The following is a 13651-nucleotide window of genomic DNA, read 5'->3' on the forward strand; positions in this document are numbered from 1 at the left end:
CGGACAAGTTCAAAAGCAGATAAGAAACCTGAGGCCCTGGATCATGTTCATTATTTGAAATGTGACCAATGAAAGCCCACTAATAGCTCTTTCTCATTCCACTGAATCTGCTCATATCTCTCCATCTGCACGATGAAGAGGAAGTGTAGAACCACCCACTGCATATTACTGTCCATATGTCTATAACTCCTCTGTGCTCCGGGCCACACATTGTGTGCCGGGCCTCTTCCTTCACTCAGCAATCAACAGATACTAACTGAGTACACAGAGAGATTTCTGACCTCCCTCACAGGCTCAGGTGGAGACCACCAGGTGAAGAAGACAGAGAAACATGGGCGGACAGATGGGCAGACAGATGTCGAATGGGGGAGGCAGTGCTGCAGTTCAGAATAGAATGACTGTTCACAAATATATGCTTGCTTTTTATAGTGTAATATTTAGATTTGCATTTGCAGGGGTAAAACTGGCATTTAAAATTTACAAAACTTATTTTATTGGAAGACATACAAAATGAACATTTTAACATATTAAAATGGTCCATGGTCAAAATGTTATGCTCAATTAAATGTTAAAGCATGCATACTCCATCATGTTATAAGCATTGCAGTGCTTTGTTGTTATTGTTGTTGCTTGCAATATATCCTGATCCCATTCTCTCATTTCCTAACTTTTCTCCACTTGCCTGTCAATGAAAATTGTAAACTGCTAACCAAAAAGTAATATGTAAGAAATACGGCATATAACAAGTTACCATTCGAGTTGGTATTTTGACAGCCATAAAATCAACAGTTTACCCTAAACATTTAATTTTGTAATCATTCACTTACCCTCATGTAATGTGTAGACATTTCTTTATCCTCTAAACTCACAAGAAGATAATCATATTGCTGTATACGATATGTTCTTCCATTTAACTACTTTGTTGTCACAGTTGTTCAAATAAATTCAAATTAGCATATTTCCATTTAACATGTACATGGTTTACAGGTTGAAGGCACATGGAACACCACTTACGTCACACTATCAACAATAAAGCAATAAAAAATTTTACGTTTATGTTAACATTCTATTAAATGTTGCGGTGTTATAGCATTTTTGAACATTCATATAATTTTTTTTTTTTTTATTAAACATTTAAACTAGCAGACAAACAGGTTTCTGGTTTACAGAATGAAAATGATGTCTTTTTAAATATACTCTGTAAGTTTAGGTTACTCTTTTAAATACCATAGCAAAAAGCTGAAAATGAAAACAGCACAACTGTGTTCACAGCATGACTGACCAGCTACCATCTCTAACACCGTCCAGTAAAAAGCATAGAGAATAGTGGGTACTGGTCAAGCTTAATTTAGTTGTGTGCATAGATTGTATACTCCATGTCCAAACCAAAAAAATGGCCACAGATAGATTTCTTTCCTGTATCTGAGGCCCTTGTGAACTCTGTGACCAAGGCACTATGCTTAACAGTATACCTTCCAGTTGTAGCTCCATTCTAAACAGAGACACTGTGGTAAATTTACTGTACCTTTAAATGTTCTATTGAATTAACTTTTAACCAATTTGCAGGTGATTGTGGCCACAAACATTATAAATAGAAGATGCAGTAAGAAAGTATGAATGTTCTGGGAAAACTGTGGTAAAATAAAAATAAAAAAAGGCATGGTGTCCTTTTTATATTTTATTTCCCTGCCAATAGGACACACATTTGCTAATACAAGTTATCTATTTATGGCTGTGTGGAGCTACCAAAAAGGGCTGATTCAGTAAACAGAGGCTGGTGTTTATCCTACTCAGTGACAGGCAGACGTGTGGAAAGATCGAGAATTAGGCAACTGACCTGATGCAAAGTCATTGTTTAGACCCTTTAAGGTCAAAATGACATCTGAGTAGCTCCTTGTGGAGTGATAGGCTTTCCATATCCTGCTTTGAGGAAGGCCAGCATTACTCAATGAATAAAACGCTTAGAAAGGCCTTTCCGCAAGTGTTTAATGTTTTAGGCGAGCGGTTGGGGTCTGTCATTGTTATGGATTCCCTGGAATAATTTGAGCAGCCTGAGAGAGGTTACACATGTTGGGTGTTTAGGATAAAGCAAATGAACTGTAGTAAAAAGGGCCTTACCTCTCTATGACCTCACACATCCACCCAAAATATATTCCAAGATAATAAGACAAGATAGACAACCTCTTTTTAAATACACTGAGACTCCTCACCCCACACTGTAACATATATTGAGTTCCTGTGTGCTGTGAACTGCTGATCAATATCTTACCCCATTCTTAAATCCATTTAAAGGACATGATTGACTCCACAAACAGTCCCGCACTTTAATTGTTACTGTAGTCTAAATGTATTGCACATGTTTTAGATGCTATCATGCCAATGTGGAGCGGGAGGAAAAGATATCCGATGGCTGCTGTTGTTTAAGAGATAATGAAGATATATCTGTCTGTGTATTCAAGGTATGCATGCTTGAATCAGGACTGTACTTGTTTTTGTGTGTTACATGTCAAAGGTGAAAGTTTATCTGGGTTGAGTTTTAGATAATAGTCATACTATTATTAATCCTGAAGAGGATAATTACTGAGGTACAGCCAGTGATAGCACTTGCAACTAATACATTTCCTACTATTAAAGTATTAAGAAAGTATTATTAAAACTGTTAAGACTTGAATTCTGATTGCATGAGCCATATTCAAAATGTGTAAAATAGAAGACACAAGTTACTTTAATTCTGTTATATGCTTGGCAACAATTAACAGCTAATTAAATTATTGGCTAAAGAAATATAATGATGTAATGACATTTTTGTTGTTGTTCTTTTTCTTTTTTAAAGAAATTAATAATTTTATTCAGCAAGGACACAATAAGTTGATTAAAGGACAAATTAATTTCAAATAAATGCTGCTTTTTGTCTATTTTGTTTTTTTTTAAATAAAAGTATCAATGTTTACACAAAAATATTAAGCAGGCCAAGTGATTTCAGCATCAATAATAATAATAAATGTTTAATTAGCACCAAATCAGAATATTATAATGATTCATGGTGGTTCTTGTGACACTGAAGAATAAAGTTTTTGCTGCTACAAATGTAGCTTTGCCATGTTAGGAATAAATTACATTTTAAAGTATATTAAAATAGAAAACAATTATTTTAAATTATAATAATATTTTACTTTTTTATCAAACAAATGCAACATTGCTGAACATAAGATAATTTTTGTTTTTTGAAACATTAAAAACTGTACTGATCCTAAACATTTTAATGGTAGTTTGTATAATAATAATAATAATAATAATAATAATAATAATAATAATAATAATAATAATAAATTTATTGAACATTAGCATCCTAATTCATCAGTGAAATTCAAGAAAATTATTAACTGAGTAATATTGCTTTTTTTTCATAGCTCACAAATAGTATTAACATATGCACATATTCAAAACCAATGTGTTATGATGCCTAACTTCATTGGTTATTTTGTGTCTCATAACCAATAAGGTGTCAAAAACAAATAATGCTTAAAGGGATAGTTTACCAAAAAATTAAAATTGTGTCATCCTTTGATCATCCTCAAGTTGCCCCAGTCCTTTAGCTGAACACAAAAGAGGTTGTTTTGATGATTGTTGGTAACCATCAGGTTTCTGGTAGCCACTGACTTCCATAGTAGGGGATAAAAAGGGAAATAATGGGGCCAAAAAAAACTGTTGTTTACCAACATTAATAAAAATATATTTTTATATAGCCTGAATGAAAATGTTGTAACGAATAAATAAATAAAACTAATTTGACTAATTAGTATATTCATTAAAATTAATAGAAAAAGTACCCTAAGCCTACAATGACAATAAGCAACAGTAAAACATGAATTAAGTTGAACAAATTTGAATGTGAAAGTCGTTTCAACTTAAACTGACTTAGGAAGTCATATGTTGCCATGATTTTTGCATAATGTTATTACACGTAACATGTCTGTGCTGTACCAAAATCAAGATTTAATGACCATTTCTAGAGCCATTGCAAAGAATGAAATGGTTGACTTTACACATTTGCTTTAATAATTCACGTATGTCATCACAAATGAAAAACATATAAATAGTCGTATATTTTCAAGTTTTTCATTTTATTTTATACTTATTGGCATTATTTCTTTGTTGATGTAGTTCACTTCATCCCTGTCCTGTAGCTGCTCTGAGACAGAGAACAGAGTGGCGGTCATTAGTGAGATGAGGGGAGAGTGTGTCATGACAGGAGCCGCAGTGATAAGGTCAGGAGTGAGAGCCGGGGGCCAGATAGAGGGGCCTGATGAGTGAGTGCTCAGCTCTGGAACAGATTCACATGACAGCAGAAGGGCTTGTAGCTGGCCCCTCTCCAGATAACATGGGTGAAGACAACTGTGGAAAGGGGAGGCCATACATGGACATATACCTGGTAAAGGTACATACTCCACAGACATGGAGCTGTACTGTTCTCTCTCTCTCTCTCTCTCTCTCATTCAAAGCTAATAATACAATGAAGGCAAACGTGGCTCATTTTCAATTGCTTTGGCACAAAATACATTAAATGACTACTGTCAGATTGCTTAAATTCTTTTCTCACTCAAACACAACCACAACCAACGTGTAAAACTTTCAAAACTGTTAAAAGTTCAAAACAGATTTATTTTAGATTTTAAATACAGTAAAATAAAATAAAATAAAAGAAACAGACAGCAACAAAACTGCATGACAAAACTGAATCAGACAGCTATTTCTACATCATTGCTATGAAATATATTCCAATCTAAAAAAGAAATAATTATATCAGAACAATTACATGTAACTGAACACCTATATGTGTTTTTCTTTCCATTTTATTACTGTCTACAAAATGGTACAACTAAGGAGTAAATATGTACTGAAATGTAAACATTAACCATGTAGCCTAACATAGATACAGTGAACTTTTTCCTTCTTTTTCCATTTTTTTTTCTTTCTTGAATCATTGTTTTATGACAAAGTGTTTGTTGCTTTACAGCCTTTTGCTAGTGTTATTTATGAATGACTTGATTTATTGCTTTTGAAATTTACAGCTGTGCCAAAGCTGGAAGTTGGTGTAATAGAACTGTGTGAAAAGTACATAAATAAATAAATAACTGTCAATAAAGAAATATACTTTTGCACCCAGAATAGAGCAGTTCGGACACATACCAACATGGGCTTACTTGGCCATGCTAACAGCCAAAACTTGAATCAACTGTCATCAAGCAGATTAATGCTGCCATCTACAGTAAGATATGTGTGCTTACACTTAAAATGGACAGTAGTGGACATATCTAACTCAATCAACTACAGCTAGTGTGTGCGTGTGTGTGTATGTATATATATATATATATGCTATGATCGCTAATACAGTGTGTGTGTGTGTGTGTGTGTGTGTGTGTGTGTGTGTGTGTGTGTTTGTGTGTCTGTGTGCTCTTGTTTTTGTGCCATATCAGGACACAACTCTGTATCATGACTTGACACAGGTATTACAAGTAGAGGGTGACTTATGAGGACATAACCCATGTCCCCATTTTTCAAAACGCTTATAAAACATACAGAATGAGAATTTACTTTTGAGAAAGTAAAAATGCACAAAGTTTCCTGTGAGGGTTAGGTGTAGGGTTGGTGTAGGGCCATAGAATATACAGTTTGTACAGTATAAAATCATTACGCCTATGAGATGTCCCCCCTTTCCACAAAAACAAACATGTGTGTGTGTGTGTGTGTGTGCGTGTGTGCGTCCATGCTTTCGTTCACAAACTAGTGAACTGGTCATTACCCACAGAAATCGGTCAAATTATATTTCTATTTAAATCTAGGTTTGCACACAATTCTATGGGGGTTGTGTTTAGAGGTTATACGAAGTTATGTTTGCGTTATTATCATAATATCACTTATCTAATATAAAAACAATGGAAGTTTATGAGATAATAGTGAAACCAATGTGTGAGTGCTTCAAGGTCAGACTGGCCAAGACATAAGAGGGATTTCTAATCAGCGCTGCTCATATTACTGCACTATATGAGGAAAATATATTCCAGACATTGCCCTCACATTATCATTTTAATGTTAGATCATTTTTTTGTACAGTAAGTATTCTAGCACATAAACTACATACAGTAGTGTAATCAATATACAACCAACCATTTCAAGAAACAAATTCAAATAAATAAAATGTGTTCTTTTCACAGTATGATCAAACAATACAGTCAGTAAAAGGAATAACTTACTCAAAAATGGAAGTTTTGTCATAATTTAATCACCCTCATGTTCTTACAAACTATAAATGACGTATTTCAGATAAATTTTGAAGTACTGTTGTGTACTAATTCTTTCTTTCTTTCTTTCTTTCTTTCTTTCTTTCTTTCTTTCTTTCTGTGCAATTTAGGAATAGAGACTGGAGCACAGAATAAGGACAAGAAACAATATGAAAGTTAGTTAATTACAACAGTTAATTAATGGGTGAATTGTTTCTTTAAGCATACTTAAATTAATCTTGCAAATGAGGGCCAGGTTTTAGGAATAGATCTTGTTGCACCCCCGTGTCCTTACCAATTAGACTAAAAATAAATTCATAAAATTAGACCATGCAACAGCTGCTGGGACTGGACAGTGGCCAAGGCAAGACTCTTGACAATCCATACAGATTTGACTGAACTCTGGATCTGCATTTGATGTGCATTCATAAGAAAAATGATAATGCACTTTCTATGGTTATTACTGAAATCCTGATAAGACAAAACAAATGTTGTAACAGTAGGTTAATATTAATATTAGACTTTCATGTTCAGTGCATTCAGAAAGGGAGATGCAGGGCGCCAGTTGTGTTGTAACAAGAGAAAGTGAGTCTGTGGTGTGATATGAGACACAAGGTGGTGTGATGAACAATCAGGTCCCACTAGAATATCCAGAGATACTTGTTGAAGCTATCAGTTCTCAGATTACATAAGAAGCTTTTTAAATGTAATTCTGTTCAATTCATAGTTAACATATGTGCACTGTATAACTCCAAAATATTTAATTATTTAACTTTTCTTTAATCATATTTTAATGAAAATGATAAACAAAGGGAACAATTTATGCCAGGACAATACTCTAAATTAAAGGACTCTATGTAAAATATCTAATAAAGAACATCGACGTGTAAATTCTGTCATTAAACTCAAGATGGCTCAGGCTTATGGGTCAATAAAGCAAAGTGATAATATTCATAGTTTTTAACAGCTTGTCACAAGCTGACTGGGTCATGTTGCATACATAACCAATGAGCTTGCTGCTTTACATTTAAACTGCTGGTCAGTATGAACTAGAGCATTCCGCAGCACATTCACAGTTGCTTGGATTAGTGGTACTTATAGTTGGGCCACAAGCAGAAAGTCACCCCTCAAAAGTTAGCACCATTTTTTTTTTTTTTTTTGGTTCCTTGATAAGATCTCCAAAACGTGGCATGCCCCACACTTGGTTAGTAAAATGCTTCTCCACTTGTAATGGAAGATAAGTCTGGGTTTGGCTACATTTCTCAGCATTACAAAAACATGTTGAAAACAGAAATCCCTTTGATGCTGTTATGCAAACATAAATACGAACTGAAGCCTGTTCAGCCAATATGCTGTTATCACAGCTTCACTGGAGGGTGCTCTTGCTTTTGTTAAAAGGTCTTATTTTACTTATCTCACACTGGTCAAATTTATTGTGTGTTCTCACCGATTGTGCTTCGTGTTTTCTAGACACAACACCCACACAACCACTACTTGCTCCTTGGTTATGTAGTTTTCAAATACTTCTAAGACTTGATTTGCTGTATTAGGTGCATTTATTTGGTTAAAGCTAAACTCTATAGGGCTTTGCACTCCAGGAACTGGAGTCCCCCCCCCCCCCCCACACACACACATTAATGGCACACTTGTCTAGTAAAAATATGTGGTTTAGTTTCATATTTACAGTTTATACATTTTTCTTTTTTCATCCCAAAATAATGGAAGTGAAATGTGACAACGTGCCCCATTGTTGGGGCACATTGTAACATCTGAACACACTTTAACATGACCATATGACAACTTAATATTAATTAAATATTATCTGATCTAATTGACTCTCATTCTTTATTCACTTGTTTCGCAAAGATTCACATTAACATTTATGAAAGTAATTAGTGCAAATTACATCACTAATCTATAGTATAGCATAGATTTAATAATAGCCAGCACATTTTAATGCAGTGTTACAATGTTCCCCATCTACACAACTGGAATGTAACACTGGTTGGAATATTTTGCTAGTTAGCGAAGCATTAAAGAACTACCTAATCTGCTAAGTAACAGATTAGAGATTAAAATAATAGTTGATTTGTTTCATGATAAATAAACACTTAAAATTGAGATGAAAAATTTACTTTAGCCAGAAACGTACATTTGCTATGGTTAAATAAATGTTCAGCGATATCTTCAAAAGAATGAATTTTGCCATAATTTCTTTCTTTAGAAAGTGTTGATATGGCAACTAGTAAATACTGTAAATTGTGTTATGCTAGCATGTCTGGAAATCTTCACACCATGGTTGTTACTAACCCTGCATTAGTTTGTTCCCCACACACTCCTTGTTTCATGATAAAACTGACTGAATTTCAAAACTGATGGGGCCTACTTTGTTTCATATTAAAGTAACAAACCACAGAGTTGATTGTGATTGACATTGGATGACAGGTGCTATAAATATTGTTTAGGGAAATTCATGCATCAGCTGAAAACAAGCATAGACTACGCTGATACATTTACCTGTTGTAGTTTATTCAGGTTGTGTGCACGTTGTGAAACATGACACTGAAGAATTAAACATCATTGTTTTGGTCAAAAAAAAATTATGAGAGGTTTTTGTATAACGTTGTGCTATCCTATCCCCTGGCTCACCTGTTATCCAGCATGCATTGTTCAGAATAATTTATTCTGAAGGCATTATATCCATGCCTTTTCCAAGGTATTTGGCTTGAAAGACATTAATTGTCACATCTACATACTTAAGACAACATAAATCATAATTTGGCAGTACCCACATAATTTATCTGATATACAACATGGGATGTGTACAAAATAGCCCCTTATATTCTTAAATAGTGCACTTTTTGAGAGGACAGCCATTGGTGTCAGAAATAATGAGTACACAATCAATGTACACTAAATGGCTGAACACCCACGCACTGGGAGACACTCAAATTATTTTCTGCCACACTCTGTGTTTGAATTCACTCACTCATTCAATGGACTTTATTAGTGGAGTAATGTAGGTAAGTGAATGGGGCTATTTTGGGGGTGATTTCAGATACAGTCATATGGACAACGATGAAAATCATACCACTGAATGACGCTTCAAAAAAGTATTGTATAGTCAATAAAATAATATTATGAACTTTTACAAATGAAATGCCTTTTATTAAAGAATTAGACAACCTTTTTTGACAACGAAGACAAAATAAACTGATGTGCCAAACTGGTTTACATTTCTTGAAATAATAATTCCTGAACATTGAACATTGACTCTCATTCTTTATTTACTTGTTTCGCAAAGATTCACATTAACATTTATGAAAGTAATTAGTGCAAATTATATCATTAATCTATAGTATAGCATAGATTTCATAATAGTGGGCACATTTTATTTTTTGATGTTTTATTATTATTATTTTTTAAGTTTGCATAATCTGATATCAAATATTAAAGCATAATCTGTATGTGTATCTGTATGTAGTCTTTGTGGGGGGGAAACATCAAATTCAATGCATATAGATGATTGAGAGATGTAAAAATAACTATTTCTATGTGTTCTATGCTCCATGACCTGAAGGAGGATAAAATTATGATGATAATAATAATAATAATAATAAATAAATATGAAAAGCTTTTACTTGTTTTTACTTGCTAATCTTTTGACTGTCAATCAGATGACAAAAGGCACATAGGCTAAATAACCATGCTGACAATATAGAGGCCTTAGAAATTAATATATTTAATATGATACAGTAAGTTTATATATATATATATATATATATATATATATATATATATATATATATATATATATATATATATATATATATATATATATATACCTCTAAACTCGGCAGCTCATCAACAATTTTGAAAAATTTGGCACTGAGTTATAACAGGGAAGCAGACATACTATACTGTTATGATCAAACATGCATTCAAGAACAAAAGCAGGTTCATTATGTCTGAAGCTCTGTAAAACAGCAATAAAAAATGGATTTCAGATGACATCCAATACTTTGCTGAACCCCACAACTTTAGCTTGTAGCAAAACTGAATTACATCTCCCTATGCTAAAAACCAAATTCATTCATTTAGGTATTGTCAACGTTTCCGTGCAGATGCAGGAACATCAGGATACAGGAGGAAACCAGAGAAGGTAGAGTCGTTGGTGTTATCTGCATACACTCCCAGAGATGCCTCATCTCCATAGACTTGCAGCCATACCTCATCTCCTGCCTCCAAACGCAAGATAACAGAACCTGATGCCTGATCCACGTTGCTGTCTTGGTATTTGTCAAAGGTGAACATGATGGGCTTGTCATTCATGTAGAGACTGACTTTAACATCTTTCATGTAGACGGTGAGATGATAAGTAAAGAAGTACACTCCTGGCAGAACACAGCGGAACTTTCCGGAAACATCATCATAATGGTGCTGGTCATTGTAGAAGAACTTGTTGAAGCGGATTGGCACATTGGTGGTGGAAACAGCCTCACTCAAACCTACGCTAAAGGCTGAATGGTAAGACAAAGCACTTTCACCACGGGACCCTTTCAGACCTGGGTTCCCAGAAATGCCTCTCGGTCCAGCAGGGCCAGTGTCTCCCTTCTGTCCAGGATCTCCTTTCTCACCTGCTTCACCTTCAAAAAATAGAATCATTACATAATTTAGCAGTCATACAACTAAGTTAAATAGGTTGTTACAAGCTCAGAATCAGAAGCCTAGAAGGATCCTAGTGCTTCGGCTTTTGTTGTCCACCCAAAGATCATTCCTGGGCTTTGTACAAGTTTTCCACCTCAAAAATGACTCCTCAGAGACAAGGTTTTCTGACCCTGTCTCTGGCTGGAACTATGTGAGGGGATGTGCAAGGGATATGTTTCTCAAATGCCGCCAACATAACCTTTGCCTTAATTTCTGGACCACAGTCTCAAAGGTGGTGCCAAAAAGACTGTGGTTGGGGCATTAAGGGGCAAATATTACAGTATAATTTCTCCATCAATCTCACCAATTTCTGGTGAGTTTCGGGGATGAATGGCTCACCGTGGGGAACATTTATGGCTTGAGAGGCTAATCAGCTAATCAAACCTGATGGGAGCTGATTCCTCTCTCTGCCAACCAGTATAACTTAAGCCTGGCCAAGGTGTGGGCCATAATCTCCACCAACTCACTGTAAGCAGGGTCAAGAGAGGAGGCGAGCTCACTGGATACTTTTGCCTCTTTTCACAAAACATCTAGCTTCTCAGAGCTAGACTGGGCCAATAGCATGCTCTTTGCTAAAACATAGAGGCCACCTAGCGGGCTTCCAGATCAGACAAGAGAACAGCGGAGCTAGCGAGGGATGGCTGAGAAAGGGCCAAGCCTGCTTCAACCTCCTTTAACAGCATCATCTGCTAATCTATTAAGGAAGTTGCCGCACATAAAAGAGAGCCGGGCAGGTGAAGAGCTTCCTCACTGTGAGCACACCCAGCTCCATTGAGAGCTGACATCTTCTAAACCTCCTTTCCGTTTTGCTTTGAAACAGACACTTTGTATTCCAAAAACACACACACAGAGGTTGATATTTTTACATGCACACACAGACAAATGGCTTCCTGAAGATAGATGCTGGGGGTTTCATGACATAGGTGACCTTTTATGACACTGCTTACATCATGCTCTGTCATGTCACTGCCATCAGCCAATTTGCACACATGCTTCAGATACCAGCAACATCAGAAGCATTTCTATAGCATCAACACTGACTGAAGTTCCACTTTGAAAGATAAACAGTTTAGTTTTATAGATTAGAAATCATATTATTGAGTAAATTTATATAATATAATAATTTGTTCACAGATGCCACTTCCAGGAGTCAGAAGCACTGTATGTTTCAAACAAATGATCTAGCAAAGTTCCAAACGGTAAAGAGAGCTTACTCTAACCTTTATCTCCTTTCTCACCCCTCGGTCCATCACGCCCGTCTCTGCCATCTCTTCCAGGTTTACCACTGTGCCCAGGTGTGCCAGGAACACCCCCCATCCACATGGCACATGGCTTTCCATGATCAGATTGACTGACCTCTGTTCCCGGACCCTCAGGCTCTTCCACGTCCTCTCCTCCCTCAGTACCTATATTCTCCTCTGGAAGGTCTTGACTTTGACCGAGTTGTCCAATGAGAAAGATTCCCAATAATATCTTCCATAGCAGAGTCATACTGATGTCAAACAAAATATCCAAGAATTGAAATAAGTATGTTGTACTTATAAATATGTTTATGTTGTATGTCATATATGACACATGAGGTGTCGCACTTCACAAATGATCAATTGTTTCACTATTTGTTACGATTTTGGAACACAATGTTATAACTTGACCCCAAACCTAAACTGCTTGATGCAATTGCTTTTGAAAATTTCTAAACATTTTAGTGATGTCAAACTTATATTTGCTGATATATATAGTCTATATTCATATAATGCTATGAAAACCTGGCTTTCTTACCTGGTCTGTAAGTGTTTGTCTCCGAGAAGCACAGAACAGTAAGAACAACCTCTGAGCGATGCAACTGCCTTTGTTGGTGATGTGCTGTCATCACTGTGGGCTTTTCTGAACTATATTTATCCAAGTCTAAATTCTAAATGTATTTATGGCTCGTTGAACAGCAGATCACTTTATCCAATCTAATACTAGTGTGACATACATTGCTAAAGGAAAGTTTCTTTGCTGCTATATGATATGAATGCAATGCAAACAATATAAACAGAATTATCAAGTGTCATGGATAGAGTTTTCCTTTATCCTTCAGTGAAGTTCTCAAAACTATTCTCTTTTTATGTAGGAAGAGTTTCAAAATGCACACAATAAGAGTGTAATTGAAATAATAACATACAAGTAACATTAACAAGCTTATGTATCAGTATATTCAGAAAAGCAAAGTTGTGCATTTAATGACTTCACTACATTGTGTTGTCTTGGTAAGATAATTGCTATAATTGTATATTATTTATAAACATCTCATCTGCATTAAAAAATAAAAAAAACATAATTCTTGTGGTTCTTGGTCCTAATAATTAACAGCATAATTTAGTTTCCTTGGAGCAGAATATTCTATCCTATCAAGAAAGCTCAGACTGTACAAAAAATTTAAGCCATAATTTATTACAAAATTTGTCATATCTGTACACAAATTTAACAGGAAAGATGAAATCAACCAGAAGGGGGCAGTACTTGTTCATCTGGTAATAAGCTTTTCATAACTCAAGCACTAAAGTGTTAGTCAAGCCATCTCGAGCAGCTACTCACACATTCTCAACCTTTACTTTAAATTTTAAAATAAATATAATACAATATAAATTTCGTTGTAATATTTGCAGTGAGGGAAAGAA

At 35.2% G+C, this 13651-nt stretch overlaps 1 protein-coding gene across 1 annotated transcript; it reads right to left on the reverse strand.

Annotated features, from left to right (window-relative positions):
* Positions 1 to 10115: 10115 nt before the first annotated feature.
* Positions 10116 to 12867, reverse strand: adipoqb (adiponectin, C1Q and collagen domain containing, b). Its single transcript, XM_052549396.1, has 3 exons — positions 12768 to 12867; positions 12209 to 12480; positions 10116 to 10927 (listed from the first exon to the last, which is right to left on the reverse strand). Exons 2-3 carry the CDS (start codon positions 12477 to 12479, stop codon positions 10389 to 10391), a joined length of 810 nt encoding a protein of 269 aa, XP_052405356.1. The 5' UTR covers position 12480; positions 12768 to 12867; the 3' UTR covers positions 10116 to 10388.
* Positions 12868 to 13651: the final 784 nt, after the last annotated feature.

Source organism: Carassius gibelio, chromosome B2 (genome assembly GCF_023724105.1).
Source record: "Carassius gibelio isolate Cgi1373 ecotype wild population from Czech Republic chromosome B2, carGib1.2-hapl.c, whole genome shotgun sequence".
Classification (NCBI taxonomy): Eukaryota; Metazoa; Chordata; class Actinopteri; order Cypriniformes; family Cyprinidae; genus Carassius; species Carassius gibelio.